Here is a 20,870-nt window from a genome sequence, read left to right on the forward strand (position 1 = left end):
CTTGGCGCGACCTTACCGGCAGATGTAATGTAGAACACACAGGCGATACAATTGGGGAATAAAAAGCTGGCAAAATATTCAACACAAAAATGCGATCTGAATTTTTAAACCGATTGCATCCCAAACACACTGAAGCATTGCAACGAACGATGCAACTTTCTCACTTTAATGAGTTTATTTGTCACAACATAAATTTCAAAGTTGCATGTAGGGCTTAGACATACAGTAACAGATGTGGTACCAGTATTAAATATCATTATATCAGTCGTTATTTTTACATTATATCCAAAATGTTACAAACAATCCACGAATGTTTAAAAAATAAAAAACACATTTTAAAACACTGAAAAAGCATTCAACACATTTTAAAAGACTGAAAAAGCATTTTGTGAGTGCAATTCCATTTTATGCTGGAGCAAGACAATGGCAATTGCCACGGTTCCCAAGTGTATTAGACGAAGGCATTACAAATAAAGCTGATTATTCATACTGTATTATTGTGGATAAATGCAGTCTTAATTTCATCCCTCAAAAGCTATTACACCCAACGTGGGCTACCGCTGGCCATAACACCTGCTGGGAGGCAATGTGCACGCTTATTAATGGCTTGACTTGTGTTTGCAGAGTGAGAGGTGCCATATTCCGGAAGATCATCGTTGCTTTCTTTTGACATGACAGTGTTCCTACTCTTGACATCTTCCGGTTGATTCCAGGGCAAAGTCAGAGACTGCAGGGCACAGTGCAGCTCATCTTCTGCAGCCAGAGTTTGGCCAGAGGGAGGATTCAGAGAAAGCCCAACGGCTCCCTTGGATAGACCACTGATAATCTCATCAACAGTCTTGGCAGTAGAAGAGATGAGTTCTCTACAGTTGCTGAACGCAAAGTGTCGATCTTTACCTGGGGAATGATTGCAATCAGTCAAGACGAGAAAGTATCTCCCACAATTGTCAACTTTGTAAAATTGAAAAAGCCATTCATATGAACACTTGACAGTTGCCACAGATCAGAAATCTTACCTTTCAGGGTGTTAGACAAAGAGCAGTGCAGCTCTTTGATGGCTTGGTTTAATTTGAAGAATGTGGTTGCTGTAGCCCTCAAAGTCTGCAATTTAGAAACTGAAGCGTCTTCATCTCTTTCCTCTTCGTTTTGCTTGCCATTTTCACGCTCCTGTTTAGCATAATAAACATAGACACACCATACAACCAAGTGTGTCATATAGGCCAAAAAACAGCAAGCATTTCTAATTAAAGTTGAAAGTATAAATGTCAATACACCGTTGTCAACACTTCAGTATATTTGAGTTGAAGCAAAATTTACCGTAATGCGACAGTGGATGTATTTTTGCAGGGAGTGGGCTAAATCAAGCAACTTGGACTTCAGACATTGAAGGACCTGCAAAAAATGAATGACATATGTTTACCTGGATTTTATTGATAAGGGGTTTACGGTACTTTAAAAAGAACAAAATCAAATCACAATTACCATATTTTCAAACAGTTTTTTTGCAAAGTAAACCAAAAGGGAAGACTACTATACATAGGTTAGACGTTTTTTTTTCATTCAAATACAGTAAAGTCTCGTTATATCGATATTCTCGGGAGTCGGAAAAAATATCGATATAACCGGGACTATCGATATATCCGACCCTGTTTGCATGTAATTTTCTCCGTGCGTGCATAGAAATAGTATCGATATAACCGGGACTATCGATATATCCGATATCGATATAACGAGACTTTACTGTATAAATATTTTTGATATATGATTTACATTAGAAAATTATTTCCAACAATGTGATGGTTTTGACAAAGTAATTTCCCCACTTATGTTCCATGTGTTTTTGGCATCCCGAATATGTGGGTTCTATTTCTTGAATTACAAGTTAAAACATTTTTCGCTACACACCATGAATCTAAGAACAGCACTAGCAGGTACATTAAAAAGCTGTTATCATGTGTCATCTGTTGCCACTGAATACGTTTAGTGGAATGCAGCACCACAATTAGTGTCTTCAGTTACTTAGAAAGCAGAAATGATTTTCCATTAATTTGCATTAGGCGGCCCGGTAGTTGAATGGTTAGCACACCGGCTTCACAGTGCAGAGGTCGCCGGTTTGCGTCCCGGTCCGGCCTCTCTGTGTGAAGTTTGCATGTTCTCCCCGGACCTGCGTGGGTTTCCTCCGGTTTCCTCCCACACTCCATAAAAAAAAAACATGCATGGCAGGCAGATTGACCACTCCAAATTGTCCCGAGGTGTGAGTGTGACTGTTGTACGTCTTTGTGTGCCCTGCAATTGGCTGGCAACCAATTCAGGGTGTCCCCCGCCTCGTGCCCGAAGTCAGCTGAGATAGGCTCCAGCACCCCCCGCGACCCTAATGAGGAATAAGCGGTACGGAAAATGGATGGATGGATGGATGGATGGATAATTTGCATATATCTTGCACACGTGCAGAATTTTAATGATTATTTATTCATTCATTACATTAAGTAAGTGCAACTCTAAATGGAAATATGAATGTCGTCAATAGATGCATAGCAGATCACGGTAGGTGTTTCCGGTTTCTTGTAACTTAGAAACCTTTCTAAAGAAAAAGAATAATTGCTATGAGAATAACACAACAGTTTTGAGCGTTGATTATTTGACTATGTTATTCTTGGGAATTAACGGTTAAAGATATACAATTATGAGAAACTAAAGAGATAGACAAACCAAACCAAAATATGTTCTTGAGCTTACTGGGTTCCTTGGATGAGCAATCTGAGCCTCTCTCATTATTTCTTTGGTGATGATGAGGCTGTCTTCCAAAACGGAATCGACACCTTTATTTGTTCCTTCCAGCAGAGATGCTACGAATGATGCCTGAAAAATATGTTAATGTTTCAATGATATCTTGATGTACAGTATTCCTGTAAGAGAATATTATCGTAAAATGGCTGGTGGAAAAGCAAAGACACTCCACTAATAAACATACAAAAATAATTAAAATTTAGATCAGCACCAGATATATTTTCTATTTTACCATGGAGACAGTGTCTTATCCATTCATAAAAGAAGTAAAAGTGAAATGTGCTAGTTTACAAATGGGAAAATACCAGTACAATAGTGCCGGTACATCCCCATTTCCAATTAAAAAAAGAGGTTAGAATGAATACGTTAGATGAATTAACAAAAGCAACTACTGCCACTTCAACGAGATGCATGATATTATAATTGACAGATATTACATATTTCATTTTTTTCTTTTTTCAATCTCAGAGCTCTATAGAAGTAATGTTCTATTCCAAGTATTGTTGTGTTTGGGGTTAATTACAACAAATCCCAGAGCCAGACGCAGGCTGATGCTATTGTGGTATTAATGGTGAGGTTACCTTGCCTGTGGCCTGGATATCCAGCTCCATATCACTAAGTGGCATGTCTGACAACACCGCCAGGTGGCCGAGTGCAAACAACGATGCACCCAGGCACTGACCACTCTTCTTTCGTGCTTCAGCCACCATTGATGAGATCTCAGATTCGCAACCCTAAACAGGGGGATTTTCATTTTCAGAAAACATCGAGCAAGCAATAAATAACAGGTGGAGTTTGAATTGATTGAGCAACAAATCGATGCAAGTTGGTGAACAAATGGGTGGAATATTATGTAGGCTCTGTAAATAATGAAAATATGGATGAAAATTTTGGACTGAGAAGAAATTTGTTAGTAGCTACCGAGGCTCATAAGGAATTTAGATTCATTTTCCATATATTCATGTTCTGTTTGAGGCTGAAGGTTGACAATTCCCTCTGCTTCGCCATTTCCATAGACACAGCTCAAACAGCTCAGAGCCAAGTTCCATCAATCAATGCTTTGAATTTTCATTATCCACCTTACATCAAAATCAAAATTATTTGCCAGACTTTTTTCTCACTCAATTAATTGAGATAGTGTTTAATGGCTTGGAGAATTGAGAGAAGAAATGGTGAATTTATTTATCTTCACTTGAATAAGCAGCTGTAGAAATCCTCCCATCTTCTTGACTTGGCTCTTGAGTTCCTCAGCAAGAGTGTAGAGTGTGCCACGGGAGGCATTCACACTGGCCAACCATTGCATGATGACAAACACTGCATTCTCTACAGCTGCGGTGGCCCGGATCAGCTGAGTCTGAGCTGACAAGTTAGACACAAACACTGAAGGAGGGGAGAAAAAGAAAATATTACAAATGTCAGTCAATTGTCTTATCCTTCCTGATCCGTGCAGTTGGTTACTTTTCACATTATAATCCTTCACTCGACAACCCTGTGTTGTCGTTTTGTCTTTTCAGTAAATGGTTTTCTTCATGATAATTATCGGGCATGACATAGGATACAGTTGGAGCCTGAATATCGGTTCTACGGGCACTTATATGTTGTCAAAATGCCACTAATCCGGGTGGAATATTATTTTGAGCTCTGATTGGCTATAAAACCAAAGCTCAATGTGAATAGACATGGTTGACTCACCATTCTCTTGACTGTCATCATCTAAACTGTCAAACAGTTCAGATATGGTCTGCATAGCTGTGTAAACGCAGTGCAGATCTGAGGCCAACCTATCAGCCAAGCTCTCTTTTGTGCCTCCAAAGCAACGTAGACGGGCCACTGATTGGCCCACCAGCTCCTTGCAGATATAGGGCACTGAAGAGTCTGTTGAACTGGAACGTGTGGAGGGTGGTGTAGCAACACCCATTAACCCTGCGATGGACAGGATAATAACTTGGGTGTGAAAAGATGACTTCACCAAATCATTTTTTTCTTAAACAACAGCACATCATATAAAAAACATAATTTGTCACTCAATCCTTGAGGACTCTTTTTTTTAAGTTAAAAAAGAGAGTTAGCAGTTAAAAAAAGAAGTAGAAGGAGCAACATAGTTTGAAAATGAACATTTTCAAGATTCTCAGACTATCTTCCCAGGGAACTGATTGGTGTGTTTTATGCATTTACATTGTGAAAACAGAGTGGGAAAAGTCACTGTGAATGATTAGACTTACCATCAGAGTGGGAAGAGCCCTGAAGAAGACTTTGAATGGGATGGACACGAATCTCATAAAGACGCCCTGAGATTCTCTTGCTCTTTAATAAACTCCTGCTCCTAAAACAAAACACACAACAGAGACAAATGTAATGTGGTTATAAGCGTGATAGCTATTGTTTTCCTTTATCTAATCGAGGCATTCAAAATCTGTGACACCGATACGACTAGTGTATTTTTATTTTTTCAGGGCATTTCATCTTGTTTGCAGAACATCTGAGAATTTATTTCCATTGGCCCTGGTGTATATTCTCTGATTTATCCAATTCTTTGTTTTTCCACCAATCGACAGCTCCCTACTTTTTAGGTTAGTCATTCTTTTTCTTTGATATAAAAATTTGAGTCAACCATCAACATGCACCTAACTTCGGGCTGCCTCCAGTTCTAAAAAAAATCTGTCAGTCACATGTTGCAATACTTTTGTTCAATGGGCAAAAAATAAATAAATAAATAAATGTTAAAAAATTATTAATTTTCCACATTCTAGGAACCCAATGTTTTTTGTAGCAAAAAATAAGGAACAGACATTATTGTTCCAATATTGGAAACATGTTTGGGATACATTTTACAACAAATAAATAAACAAATGAACAAGTAAAAAAAAAAAAAAAATAACAAACAAACAGATAAATAAATAAATGTGCAAACGAGTAAATAAATAAATAAAATACTGTAATTAAAAAAAAACGTATAAAAAAGTAGAAGTAATTTGTTGGAGGTTAGTCACGGGTAAACACACACATCGGTGGAAAGGACGAGCTAAAATAAGAACTCAATGAAATGTCTAATACTACCTTCGACGTGAGAAGGTGGAAGACGAATCAGAGGAAGATGATATATCTTGCTCCCACTCATCATCAGGGGCATAGAACACATCATCATTTTTCAAAGCTGAATCTCCCTACAGAGGAGGGAAAAAATAATACATATGGTCAAGGCCACGAGCCAAAGAAACTGGCAAACATATGGACTTAAAATAACATGTAGTGAAACTGCTTTTGAAACATGGGGCAATTTTACGCTGAATACCAATTAAACATGTTAAAAAGGCATGGAACTATTAAGTGGTTTTAAAGCATGACAGGATTTAAACTAAACTTGAAATTTGAAAAAACAAACATAAATTATTGTTTTTAGATATACAGTAAAGTCTCGTTATATCGATATTCTCGGGAGTCCGAAAAAATATCGATATATCCGACCCTGCGCACATGTAATTTTCTCCTTGCGTTCATAGAAATAGTATCGTAATAAGCAGTACTATCGATATAACCGATATCGATATAACGAGACTTTACTGTACTAACATTCAACAGTGAAACTAACCCGTTCCATTTCTCTCATGACAGCCATATTGTTTTGAAACTTATCCACGCTCCAGAAAGTAGAAATCCCCAATTTTTTGTTTTGGACCCGCACTTGCAACACATCCCCAGGGCCATTGTCAGAGCTCTCATGTCTACAGGCACAATAAGACGAAAAATAAATAAACACTTGGATTTTTCGGTCCTGTTATGTGATCATGTATACCTGCTGAAGATGGTATTTTTCTTCAAGTTGGCGCTGATCTTATTGGCTTCTTCAACCATCAAGGAAAGTTTCATAGCATCCCAGCGTGGTGACGCTGCAACAAAGACATGACCAAAAAAAATTGCTTTGCATTGCTTGTGAATCAAAACACTGGCTTTAGATTCGGAGAATATGCTTTCTTGTTACACATCCAGTTATGAATATGATTCAAATAGTTCTGAAGAGGAAAGCATACATGTTTGCAATCGATTAAAGAATTATATGTGCCATTTTGAGGCAACACCCAAAAAAAAGAGGCACAAAATGGCGACCTCCAGTGGCCACCTCCGCTTCCACAGGCTGATAAATTCCTTATATGGCGCTTGGATGCCCTCTTCTGGCGGCTTTTGGGTGCAACACGGTTCTCAGACCAAACATGTACAGCAAAATACACTGACGTGATGGAAGGACTACTATAATGTGTCTTTTTTTTATGTCAGGTGTGATATGCGATAAAAGGGTTTCAGCTAGGATGAAAGGAAAAGTGTATAAAACAGTGGTCAGACCAGCCATGATGTTTGGACTGGAGACAGTGCCACTGAAGAAAAGACAGGAAGCAGAGCTGGAGGTAGCAGAGCTGAAGATGTTGAGGTTTTCTTTGGGAGTGACCAGGTTGGATAGGATCAGGAATGAGTACATTAGAGGGACAACTCATATTAGAGGTGTTGGAGAGAAAGTCAGAGAGGCCAGACTGAGATGGTTTGGACATGTCCTGAGGAGAGAGAGCGACTATATCGGGAAAAGGATGCTGAGCCTTGAACTGCCAGGCAGGAGACCGAGAGGAAGACCGAAGAGGATGTTTATGGATGTGGTCAAAGAGGACATGAAGGTAGCTGGTGTGAGGGAAGAGGATGCACAAAACCGGGATAGATGGAGGACATTGATTCGCTGTGGCGACCCCTGAGGGGAAAAGCCGAAAGGAAAAGAAGAATGTGTCTTTTTTCGGTGAGGGGGCGGTCCTTTAGTGACATCACGTACGGACTCGTCACCAACTAAAAAACAAAACTTCCTGAATATTCAGAGCGGTTCTTAAAACGTAAAATATAGCTAGCTATATGTGGTGGAATCTTATTAAAATACGCTCAGTAGAAGTCATTTGAAGCCATTTTACAAATTATGGACACAACTTGTCCGGAGACGCCGGTTGTCCTTTAAATGTGTATGTTGTATTGCCTTGTTTAGTTTCTTTCATATTCTGGACAGGAGATTATGTATTTTCCAGACCCCATCCTTGTGAGTCTTTGTTTGCTGGTCAAAAATTATTTAGGTTTTTGTGAATGTGTCATTGTTTTTTTTACTAAGTACAGTGGGGCCTTGGCTTACGAACTTAATTGGTTCCCAGACAGAGTGTGCAAGGCAAAATGTGTGTATCCCAAAAATTAATTTCCCGTAGGAAACCATGAAAATGAGAATAATCCGTTCCCAGGTCTCCATAAAATATAATTTTCAAGTAAATAAGCCTTAAAACTACACACAACATACCTTATTCTGTGTATAATAAATTTCTCCACTGCGAGACTAATAAAGGCAAATCCAATCCAATAAATGTCGTATTGTATTGTAATGAAAGACATACACTGCACTGGAAAATAAAGTCACTTTATTTACATTTGTGATGGTCGTTGATGGCTCTTAATTGACACCTGTTGCTTTCTGACTTGTAAGGTCTTGCGAAACTGAGGCATCACATTATCATTCATCATGTTGATTATTCTCACTGCCACAGTCTTTTCTGGATGGAACTGTTCAATAAAAGCCTGCACATCATAAATTCTTCCATGCTGCTTTCAAGGATCGAATGGTAACATCATGCCAAGCCTTTTCTATCAGCTGAACACAATTATACTGTAACGTTCCGAGCGTGACAGGGATAGCTGACCCGTCGGAATGTTAATAAAAGCAGTTAGATCCCTAAGCAGGCCGCAGAGACGTAGGTGCTGGCAGAGATTTTGTTACAACAAAAGGCGCGAGTCCGATGATTCTATGGACCCGGAATGACGGGACAAAAGAAGGCGAGCGGGGTCGATCCGTCCAGCCTATCAAGCTAGGCAAAATAAAAAGGCGCGGGGGTGAAAAAACTTGTGATTTCCAGAAAGCAACAAACTTACGCGATCGCGGCTAACAATCACGTCGGGCCAAGCAAACTCTTGTGCTGGCAAGTCCAAGACACTGGCGAGGTGCGAGGCGTCATAATCATGTCACTGGTGAGGTGACAGCGACTCGTTGAAATGTCCCAGTATCGATGATCAGGGGATTGACAGCAGCTGGCGGAGGTCGGGAGTGGCGACCCCGCCCCAGCTGTCAACTCGCACGTGACAAGTTCGGTATCATTAGTCACGTGAAAGCATCGGGTAAATAACACCTTTGTGCATCAATGGTGGACTTAGCATATCGGTACCAGGCTCTTTATTTGTAGAATGGTAGGAGAAAGTTACTCTCAGGGAAGTGACACACTGTGTGGGAAATGTCAGGCTGAGATTCACATGAAAGCCGCGGACACCTCAAACGCACACCTCGTTCGTGTTTCTCAATGATCTCCTTCTCCTCGACTGTAATTTTGTTTTGTGTCTTCTTCGGCTGAACACGAGCCTGTTGGTTGGGTCTTTTTCGGTCCCATAACAGCAAAAGTATCGTTGAAGACGCCAACTGCAGCCCCAACAGAAAATGAACAGAAAAAAGCGAGAATATATCCATCCATCTTCTGCCGCTTATCCGGGGTCGGGTCGCGAGGGCAGCAGCTTCAGTAGGGAAGCCCAGACTTCCCTCTCCCCAGCCACTTCTTCCAGCTCGTCCTGGCGGATCCCGAGGCGTTCCCATGCCAGCTGGGAGACATAGTCTCTCCAGCGTGTTCTGGGTCGTCCCCGGGGTCTCCTGCCAGTGGGGCATGCCCGGAACACCTCACGAGGGAGACGTCCCGGGGGCATCCTAATCAGATGCCCGAGCCACCTCATCTGACTCCTCTCGATGTGGAGGAGAAGCGGCTCGACTTTGAGCCCCTCCCGGATGACCGAGCTTCTCACCTTATCTCTAAGGGAGAGCCCGGACACCCGACGGAGAAAGCTCATTTCGGCCGCTTGCATCCGGGATCTCGTTCTTTCGGACACAACCCATAGCTCGTGACCATAGATGAGGGTTGGGACGTAGATCGACCGGTAGATTGAGAGCTTTGCTTTTTGGCTCAGCTCCTTCTTCACCACGACAGATCGGTACAAAGTCCGCATCACGGCAGACGCCGCACCGATCCGCCTGTCGACCTCTCGATCCCTTTCACCCTCACTCGTGAACAAGACACCCAGATACTTAAACTCCTCCACTTGAGGCAAAATCTCCTCCCCGACCCGGAGAGGGCACTCCACCCTTTTCCGACTGAGAACCATTGTCTCAGATTTGGAGGTGCTGATTCTCATCCCAGCCGCTTCACATTCGGCTGCGAAACGCTCCAGCGAGAGTTGGAGAGCTCCACCTGAAGGCCCCAACAGTACAACATCATCTGCAAAAAGCAGAGATGCTATACTGAGGCTACCAAAACGGAAACCTTCAACGCTTCGGCTGCGCCTAGAAATTCTGTCCATAAAGGTTATGAACAGAATCGGTGACAAAGGGCAGCCTTGGCGGAGCCCAACCCTCACTGGAAACGGTTCCGACTTACTGCCGGCAATGCGAACCAGACTCTGACATCGGTCATATAGGGACCGAACGGCCCGTATCAGCCGCTCCTGTACCCCATACTCCCGAAGTACCCTCCACAGAACTCCACGAGGGACACGGTCAAACGCTTTCTCCAAGTCTACAAAACACATGTAGAGTGGTTGGGCGAATTCCCATGCGCCCTCGAGGACCCTGCTAAGGGTGTAGAGCTGGTCCACTGTTCCGCGGCTGGGACGAAAACCACACTGTTCCTCCTCAATCTGAGGCTCGACTTTCCGACGGACCCGCCCCTCTAGGACCCCTAAATAGACCTAGCGATAGCGAGAATATATATATATTTAGATTTATCGGCGAGCCATATGCAATCATCAAAAGAGCCATATATGGCTCGCGAGCCATAGGTTCCCGACCCCTGCAGTCATTGATGTAATTGCCTCTTGATGATATCCGAGTGAAGTTGCCATGCTTTCTCGGCAATAATACCCTCACTCACGCTGTGTCCTGCTAGCATTTTCATTATCCGAAATCAACAGAAGTTTTTCAACCTCTTCTATTGCCTGGGACCGTTGCTTAGACAACACAGAAACACCCTTTGCCACATAGCAATAGTCGACTTAGCATACTGGTACTGGGACGCTAAGTCACACAAACGCACATTGTGTTTTTCGAGGATCTCCTTCTACTGCTCGACCGTAATTTTCTTTTGTGTCCTCTTTGGCTTAACACGAGCCTGTGGTGGGGTCTTTTTCGGTCCCATAATAGCAAAAGTACTCCACTCAATAGCAAACCCCATCTGCACTCAAACGGGGTGTGGAAAACTAGTCCGTCAGCCACCGTGGTGCTGTTTGACCGTGTGGTTTGGTTCATCCGCCGAAAACTAGTTTGTATGTCAAGATTATATTCTTGCGAATTTAATGTTTGTAAGGCGAAAACTTCGTGAGCTAATACAGTCGTAAGCCGAGGTATCACTGTACTTGTAAAGTGGTTGAACCTGTGTTTTTTTTTTGGGGATCACTCATGAGAATATTACCAAAAATCACTATTTGCCCTCAGAAATAAAAATGAAAAAATAAAAAAATAATTAGGGCATAGGAAAGGAATGGTATAAGTGTGTGCGTCTTGCAGGCTGCACTGCAAAATGGCACCTTTTCGAGCAAAGAGGCCAGACTCAGTTAATATATTGTGCTGACTGCTAGTAAAACCCAAAACAGAGGTTGCTCATGAACTTAGGTGCTTACAACTGATCTGCAAAAACCACTCACCATCTCTTGGAGTGTTGATGATTCTCATCGCTCGCTTCCTCTGCATTTCTTCAAGCTCTTTGCTGAGCTTTCTCTTCTCGACTTCCAATGCCTCAACAATCCTCGCTTGACACACGTGGTGTTCCTCCATCACCTGAAGTAAACAATAGTAATGAAGATTTTAAAATTAATCATATTCCGATTACTTAGGTTGAGACATTGAAAGGGGTCACAGACAAATTTTATTTATTTTTATGACACACATTTGATCCAAATGCAGTGTTTGAAATAGCGCCTGCCCGGTGGCCCGGGGCGTACAATGTCTCGGCCCGGATGGCCGACAACTTCTTCAAGAAAAAAAAAAAGAGACATTTGTTTCAAATAAAACGTTTGTTTTATTCAATAAACCAAAAGCCACAAACAAAAAAACATGCAAATTGCCAAACGAACCTTCGTTTGGCAATTTGCATGCTCGGCACCGGCAGCCACCAGAAGCCTGCTTTGGACTACACCTTGACTGAAAAGTGTACTTTAGAGTTTTGAAAGCCGCTGAGAAAATGGAGTCCACGTAGCTTTGAGCAGACAACACATCGCAAATGTTACATTGTACATCATGACAACAAACAACAACTGGAGTAAAATCTTCAGCAAGGTATATTTACCATTAATTAGGCAAGGGAGCATTTGTTGTTGGTACTTCCTTAATTAAAAAAAAAAACCTCTAAACTTCGCAACAATGTTTTTTTTGGGCGATTAGACGTCTTTATGTGTTTTAAGTTGTGAAAAATTAGGCAGGCAACTTTATGGCCGGGCGGGCAACTTTTCAGAGTTGTCTGCCCGGGTGTACACTAACTTTGTGTCATGAGTTTCAGACACTGCCAAATGAATTGTTTTCAACCTTCTGACATAGTCCCTTGTGCTAATGTTTTCAGGGCAATGGTCTGTGTCGGAGTATATTTCAACATTTTGGTCCCGCAAAACCTGTACTGTATGATCCAAGCCAACTTTCCACATTTAAGTGAATGTGTTTTTGTAAACCCTGACCTGGACCTCCATGTGTAGACGAAGGCGTTTCTTCTGGGAGTCCACCTCCTGCTCCAGCTCTACATTGGCCAGCTTCAGTTCTTCCATTTGGCTGGCTACTCGTTGCTGGTCAAGCTCCCTGAGATGCTTACGCTCATTTTCCTCATTCTGAATGAATGACAACGAATACACTCAAGAGCAGCGGAAAAGGCAGAGCAGGCATATTGTATTTTCAACTCTGTCAATAGAACCAGTTCAAAATGAAGCCTGTGTGGATGGGTCGAAATCAGTAAAATCACAATTATTAAGTAAGTATAATTAAGTAGAAAACAAATAATGAACATTGAAGGGTGCAAATTATTTTCCTTCTTTAAGCTACAGACAAAGTGTTCCTGTACCAGCACTTTTTCCATTGCTCGTATCCTGTCCTCATAGAGGGCCTTCTGGTAAGACAGCTCTTTTTGGGCTACCTCTTTGGCCATCTGGATTCCATGCATCATTTCCTTTTTGGCCTTCACCTGAGCCTCTTCAATTTCTGCCTCCAGTCTGAGAGACAAAATTATGACTTTGAGGGTAATTGCCCTTAAATACTGATATTCAGTCTCGTTAAACAGTGTGATCAAAAATATATATGCAGTTCAGTGGACCGGTTTGGCAGCTGCTGATTCACAGAATTGAATTTTCCCCCCCTGCTCTTTATCCTATTTTTCCCCAGAATATGTGGGGCTAAAATGTTTTTTTTTCCATCATGGCACATAAAATGTGTATCGGCTATATGCAGATGTTTGTTTTTTGTAGCAGAGTTGGGAACAGGCTGACCCGCAGTCCAACATAGAGGTCAAAAGAGTGACTTTTTCACGTACTTAGCTCTCTGACCCGCAAGCAGTTCATTTTTGGCAAACTCAAAGTCTTTGCAGCCATCACTTGCAGCTGTCCAACATGATACTCGCTTTCCACTCTGTACCTCAGCTGGATGGTTGAAACGTAAGTAATGGTCTCCACCCAGAATCACCCTGTCTCCCTGGAAAAATAAATTAAGAAACAAATGCTGAGTATTTAAAAAAACATATTGACAAAGCGTTTTAATTCTGAAGAAATATCCATCCATCCATTTTCCATACCGCTTTATCCTCATTAGGATCGCGGGGGGTTCTGGAGGCTATTCCAGACATCTTCGGGCACTAGGCGGGGGACACCCTGAATTGGTTGCCAGCCAATCACAGGGCACACAGAGACAAACAACGAGTCACTCTCACTCTCACACCAAAGGACAATTTTGAGTGTTCAATCAGTCTGACATGCATGTTTTTGGAACGTGGGAGGAAACCAAAGTACGAGGTTTGCTCAAAGTGTGCCCATGAGAAATACAATTTCAAACGAAACACGCCCTGTTCTACATACTTACGTGATGCAAAACAGTTGATTCTGATATTAAGTTTCCATTCACAAAGGTCTTAGCATTTTCCATTGGAGTGATGCTGACAGTCCCGTGAGTGTTGTTTATAATGCTGTAACATAAAAGACACCCATTACTCAAATAATGGTGGACTTTTTTCCCACAATGCCCAATACTGTTTTTTAATCTATTTTATGATTCCTGCTTAAAAAACAAACAAGCATGTTTAAAAAGGTGCCACCAGCAAGCAGTTTTCTCATGTTTGAAGTTACAGACTTATTTTTTGTTTATCTTCACTGTTTTTACTGCAATGTGTAAACATTGTTGTCACTCTTTTCAACCTGTATTTTATTTCAACTGTTTATAAAATCCCATCCAGGTACAAGTGCTTAAAATTGTGGTAATGTACATATCAGAAGACTGCTGTGCAACACTGTTTTAAATAGAATGTCTTACAACCGACACGTTTTATTTCTATGTATGCGTGGTCTATCCCTATCTTCTGTCAAAAACTAAAGCCAGAACACTTCAGTTAAAGCTATAAACCTTCTCATTAAAAAAGAATGTTAGCTGCAAACTGAGACAAAGACAGGTAGAAGCTTAAAGGCAAGCATTTGGGCAACAGATTTTAATTCATAGTACATGCATCCCCTAATTCTCCAAAACTCCATAGGTCCATCTTGCGAGCGGTTTTGATCCCAAAAACTTGGGGTAGTCTTGACCGTGGAGGTGGTCTCGAAATCAGTGCCTTTCGATTTTATCATAATTATTGTAGTTGTCATGTGTCTGGATTTAATTTGAATGAATGAAATTCAACTCTCATACTTAACAGGACCTCTGCAAACTAGGTATACGTAATGTTGTGGCCAATGATTATTTGTGTTTGTTCTTACCAGTGCTGGTCAGCAATGAGGGCTCCGGTAAGCTGGATGTCATGTGTGCAGTCAGACTTGAGTTTGCCAACTGTCGTTTGACCCTCTTTGATCATATAGAGTAGCATCTCAGACAACTGAGGGTCCTCATTCAGGTTAACCAGATTGGGGAGACGGTTATCCACTTTAAATGTGACACCTGATTTCTGCAAACAAGTAAAGGATAACTCGCATGGCATTTCAGTTAAGACTAGTGGGCTTTCTTTTTAGGGCCACATACCTGCAACTCTTTTGTTTCTTCACGTTTGCGTATTTCCGCTTGCTCAAGTTTCTCTCTCCATTCCCTATATACATTTTTTGAATAAAGGAAAAAAATAACCATGTTAAAAATGTCTTCTCTGTGTCTCAAGTTTCACTTTCGTCAAAATGTTTGGGGGAAAAAAGAGTGAATGTTTCTTTTTACTGAAGAACAAATCCATCTGTGAACAACACCAATACCGCTTTCAATCGTTGACTGCATGCAATCCATTAAGCATGAAGCAATACATAAGGACGTCTCAATATGACATGTTGTAATTAGGAACAGATTGTGTTTTGCTCCATCTATGAATAAAATATTCTAAAATGAATTGTCTGGGAGGTTATTGCAAAAATGCTGACCTGTTGGCCTCCACCATCTCTCGCTCTTGCTGGCAGAGTTTGTTCTTGAGAGCAGTGATCTCCTGCTGAAAGAGCCTAACCCGCTCAGGTTCAATGCCTCGGGTGCTTGCTTGGGCCGCTCGCAGCTTCTCCACCTCCGCCTTCAATTCTGAGCAGCGAGCCAAATGATTATTAAAATGTATTGATGTCTAGTTGAAATCATAAAGTTACTCAACAGGCAACTTCAGATAAAGTTTAGCTCGTCAAAAGAACATTATGGACATAGCATTGACCCAAATTGTAATCTCAGAGCCATATCCACTTTGAATTTCATCCTACGTCAGGGGACGTGAGCGAAATCCACAGCATTAGGTCCCCTTCGTGCTAAAAATGTCAAACGGGAGCCTGATGATCTAATGAAAAATAATACTTGCATGACAGTTATCCGCCATGTGCAGCTGACGGTGCATAAATTTGGCCCGGAGGCAAGGTCAGGGCCCAGCCCTTAATTGAAGTGGGTAGGGCATAAGCTGGTGATGGATAGATGGGCAGACAGGAGGGCATGGGGGAGAGAGGGGAGATCAAGAGCAAGACATAAACAGGAAAGTAAAGAGTCTCATATGGAGAAAGGGAATGATAAGAACATACAGGATGTAGGACCAAAGGCCAGAAAGAAACAAAAAAAATATTGGAGGAAAACAAAATACAGTGCATCAAAAGATAAACATTGTTCTCCCTGGGCGCAGTGTGAGTGGCAAAGTCAACACAACTCACACAACAATCCATTCACTCAAATTGCGGCGCCCCAGAGGTCAACTGATTCAACTCGGTTCTAAATTGCATCAAGAGTATATCTGACCTCGGATGAGTTTTGCATTGGTATCCTCATTGACCTTAGCCACATTTATGATTGTGCGGGCCTGCTGTGCATAGCGCAGAGTGCTTAAGCTTTCCTCTACATTGCTTCCTGCTGGACTCAGTGTGGCAATCATGGCCGTCTTGGAGTTCCCACCAAGACTCTCCTTTAGGAGCCTGAATAAGAGGTAAAGATGTGTCAAGGTGAGGTCTTCCCACCAAATGTGTGCTGGTGTAGATGTCCTACATAAAACTTTGTAATTCACTTGTAACGATCACATTGAATTATATGTCAAAGGCACTCACATACTGAATTGACAATAAAATTAGTGTAGCAGAAAAAAAACCTTAATGAAACATGGAGGAGTTGGTTGAAAGGTGCTTGACAGTGTGGAGCTTAAGTTCACTAAATGTAAGTGTCTGGTCCAATGTTGGATTCATTAAGTGTCAGGAGTGTTTAGAACATTTATATATTGTGTTGATATTCTGCCGTGAACTTTTTTAATAGAATCAAACATAATTACAAACAAGGTTCCCTCACCATGTCAGAACTGACTCCCTGTAGGGTATAAAGACCTTCTTCTGAGTTAATACTTGGTCAGCCAGTGCACAGATGACTTTTCCAAGGGTCAGCAGAGATTTATTGATGCTGGCACCTTCCTAAAAGCAAGGGAAAAACATGCTCCTGCTTAGGATGACAACTGATTATTCAAAAAGACAATGATTACATGTGTTATTTTGAAATTACTAAAATAAATCCTGATATTGAAAATGCAACCATGAATGTACGTTTGTACCCGCAGTCTATCTCCATTAGTCTGTGCAACGTTAGACCGTTCACTCCCCGCCAAGTCCACCAAGTTGATCTTACTGGTAATGTTGTGGTCATGTTCTTCTCCCTCCACTAACTCGGTCTGTGAATCAGCACATGTATCACTGTCCATACTCATTTTTTCAACAGAATGCATTCTACAATACACCCAGAAAAATAACCACACATTTGTTTGTCAGGAAATGTACATTCATTCAAACTATGAGGATGCAGTCCCGCACCTTTGTCTGAGTCATAACAAGGGAAAAGACAGAGTGAGATCTGGAGCTTTTATCATTCATCCCAGTGGCCGCTGTGGCTCTCTGCTTGTTTCCCAGTTCAAACCACGCCTGGACAAAATCAGAATCAGAAAACCTTTATTCGTCCCACAATGGGGACATTTGCAGTCCACAGAAGCAATTTGAAAGGGGATGGGGTGGGGGGGTGAAAGGATAGAAAACAAGATATTCTAAGCATAGTAAAATAAAAATGTCAACTGTATACTGTAAATGTGCAAAACTGTTTCATAAAAAACTGTACATAGTGCAAGTGACACAGTCAGTTAAAATGTCATCACTCACCGAGCAGGCAAGTACTGACTGCTGATACCAAAGCTACCAAAATCTTAATGAGCCATGGTGGATAATGTTATTTTACATTACAGAAATTTCATCCCCGAACAAAAAATTAATGCTCTGAAAAGTGACAATGTCTAATTTTTTAGACAGAATAAATCATGGCAGCTTGACACATGACTAACATTCCATTTAAAATGTTTTCTTGAGTACTGATAACTTACTGATCAAGTTGTTTTCTTACAATAATCATCTCGTTTCCTAACATTAGAGCAAGAAATTGTATTTTTCACAATCTTCAGAATTAAAAATATGTTACTTTTAGAACAGGCAGACCGCGGTGCCCCGGTGCTTGCGGTCACAATCTTGGTGACCGCTAATGTACCGGTAGTCTATATTTACGTATCATCAAAAGCCTAAGAGGGTTGAACTTACCTGAATGTCACTGTAAGATCCCACAACATTCCTGTGAAGAAACAAGGCGTGTGATTCTGGATTCAGCATGGGACAAGAAGTCATTATCCATAAAACACAATAATAAATGCGCTCTTACGCTGATAGCTCCTCAACATAGGGTCCATGAATCGGATGCTCCCTCACCCTCAGCTGAAATCACATATGCAAATTTATTGTAGATGTCTATAAGGCAACACCAATGACAACAACCATGCTGGTGTTGTTTAGATGAGGCCAGGGGAAAAATTTGAATCATTGTATAGTTTTGTTAAATGCTCAATACATACAGGCATCCGCCTCTGGTTCGGATCATCCCTGGTCACAAGGAGGTCATGTATTTTCTCATTGTATACTTCAAAGTAGCTCATCTCCACATGACATTTGACCTGGAGAGAATACACAAACAAAATTATCCAATATTTTGTCCATCATTTAATGCCATTTAATTTAACGCAAGACATAAAATGAAATTTAAACTGTGAATTTAGGTGTACCGATTGAAGTGGTTGGTGAATCATGAATTGCACATATATTCAGTGTGTAACCGCAAGTTCTGTTACAGAGAATCAATGTAAAAATATGCTGGCACATAAAGTACCTGTTCATTTTCCTTGGAGGAAAGCCTCAAAAAAAGTTCCTGGCAAAAGCGAGGGATAACTCCAGCCTCCTCTTCAAAGCCCATCATCCTGTCAAACAAACATGTAAAATAAAACACCGATCTGCAGAGGTTTCAAACACAGCATCCATGCACACACAAAGGGATCTGAAAAGGTGAATGGAAGTGAATAGACTCTGGAAAAATACCCACGTGTATGATTTTCCAGAACCAGTTTGGCCATAAGCAAAGAGGCAGGTGTTAAATCCATCAAAAGCGCAGAGCAGCAGAGGCTTTGCCAAAGACTCGTACACCATCTGCTGGCTGGCGAAAGAGTGATCACTCGAATCCACAGAGCACAGGGAGAAGTCATAGGTGAAGGAATAGCTCTGTTTTGAGTCTGGATGCTGCACAACTGTTTCCTGGCCATTCATGAAGATAACCTGTGAGGCCTTTTCTGCCTTCTCTCTAGGATGGGCAAAAAACACATGATGGTTTCAAGGAACTGGACAGTTTCAAGTACAGACCTAGAAACCAGGAGTTGTAGATTTTAGTAGCTATTGGATGGTAATTTAGCAAGGTATGATTTTGTCAATTTTATTATGTTAGATAAATTTATGCACATCAGCATAAAAGTCCCATCACTAATAATTTAGTCACTGTTGTGAAATAAATATTAAAATAATTACCTATGAGTGTCATATCACAAAGTCGGATTTTAAAAGACATTTTAGTTTGGCATAATCCATTAAATAATGCAAACACAAACCTGGCATTAAATGGGCGAAGACGCACTGCCACAGTCACTGCACTGTTCTCCATCTTTAGTGACTCTTGTGTCTTGGAGGTCGCACTGGGACGGGGCAAGGATTGTCTAGGTGCTGTTGTAGACGCGGCTGTTGGTGTCCTAGTATTTTCTGGCCTTGAGCAAGCAGCCCTCACCTGTGATGCTGCCGTTACTTTAAGCGCACCTGTCCTACTTCTTCGAGGAACCGGCTTTGGTTTGCTTGCCTCTGCTTGCTTGCTCATCCTGTCTAAATTTACTAATTTGACTGGTTTGGGGGATTCTTTCACAGTCAATTTCTCAAAGACGTCTCTCCGTGCAGCGATTTTAACAAACGGTGTCTTTTTAGTTGGGGTTTTGAACGTCTGGGATTGCTCATCTGGTGGCCTAACTGTGGAGGATGTTGACTGTGACGAGGAGGATGGCGTCTGGTTGGGCCCCTGCTTCCCTAGTGTTTCCACTTGATTTGCGGCCGCTCGTCCTTTACTTGGAGTTCCTCTTAAGCTCACGAAGCGGTATAAAGTAGGAGTCCTACCGTTGGGTTCCTGAAGGACTTGAGGCGTTGCGTGAGAGTTCAGACTGTTGACAACAATCGGCGCCGTAGCACTCTGATGCATTGAGGGGGTCTTAAGCCTCCGTTGCAAGGTCATTCTCTTCTCTGGTGTTGGTGTGACATTATTTTGACTACGCTCCACGACCGTGTCCTCGGCACTATCAGCTCCAGTCTTTCGCCGCGACCTCCTTTGAAGAGTGAGCCGGCCGCGATGGGGTGTCTGTCCGCTTCTTGAGAGTGCAGAGACGACATACGTCTGGTTAAGACTGCCGCTTTTATGGCTGACATTGGACGTAGGGTCACCGGGTGGTGGATTACTCTTGGTCAGACTTTTGGCTGCCTTTCTCTCGGCTAAGCACTCCCTGCCTTGGGTCCTAGTTGTTGACATTAGGTGGTCATAGTAAGCTGTGTGCTTTTTCGTCTGGACGCTGAATAACGACATTTTTGACGACTGCTAAGAACTAGACGGAACCCAAAGTAGTTTGCACAATAGAATATAGAAATGCAAGCTTCCAGACCTCGTGATGTACCTTTCCAATAAATACGTTTCAATGAGGTGGTGGTCCGGGTCAAAATAGAGACAGTGTATTTGTTTACTCCGTTCTTGCGTTGATCACCGCTTCCGCCTTCGCCCGCCTCAATTTCAAATTCAAGCGACCAGCAGAAGCTGATTGGCTCGTTGGATACATCAAACAGTGACGTAGTTTCACATTTGTCATTGAGACTCCTCAGGCCGACACTGGGTGGAAGCACCGTACTACTTGTGAAAACATAACCATTCGGCTTCTAAACTTTAACAGACA

The 20,870-nt window shown here is 41.8% G+C and overlaps 1 protein-coding gene across 1 annotated transcript; it reads right to left on the reverse strand.

The window, feature by feature from the left end:
- Positions 1-158: 158 nt before the first annotated feature.
- On the reverse strand, positions 159-20,686 carry kif14 (kinesin family member 14). The gene is made up of 29 exons (XM_089001643.1): positions 19,500-20,686; positions 18,944-19,198; positions 18,734-18,821; positions 18,423-18,521; positions 18,233-18,285; positions 18,115-18,145; positions 17,347-17,454; positions 17,091-17,207; positions 16,835-16,953; positions 16,298-16,470; positions 15,460-15,607; positions 15,080-15,143; positions 14,821-15,005; positions 13,937-14,039; positions 13,395-13,552; positions 12,930-13,077; positions 12,553-12,699; positions 11,530-11,662; positions 6,581-6,674; positions 6,377-6,509; positions 5,845-5,951; positions 5,010-5,110; positions 4,480-4,710; positions 3,980-4,167; positions 3,369-3,521; positions 2,737-2,859; positions 1,318-1,392; positions 1,017-1,167; positions 159-897 (listed from the first exon to the last, which is right to left on the reverse strand). Exons 1-29 carry the CDS (start codon positions 20,507-20,509, stop codon positions 539-541), a joined length of 4,854 nt encoding a protein of 1,617 aa, XP_088857769.1. The 5' UTR covers positions 20,510-20,686; the 3' UTR covers positions 159-538.
- Between the last annotated feature and the right edge of the window lie 184 nt (positions 20,687-20,870).

Source organism: Hippocampus bargibanti, linkage group LG07 (assembly GCF_051943395.1).
Source record: "Hippocampus bargibanti isolate YZ-2025 linkage group LG07, ASM5194339v1, whole genome shotgun sequence".
Taxonomy (NCBI): domain Eukaryota; kingdom Metazoa; phylum Chordata; class Actinopteri; order Syngnathiformes; family Syngnathidae; genus Hippocampus; species Hippocampus bargibanti.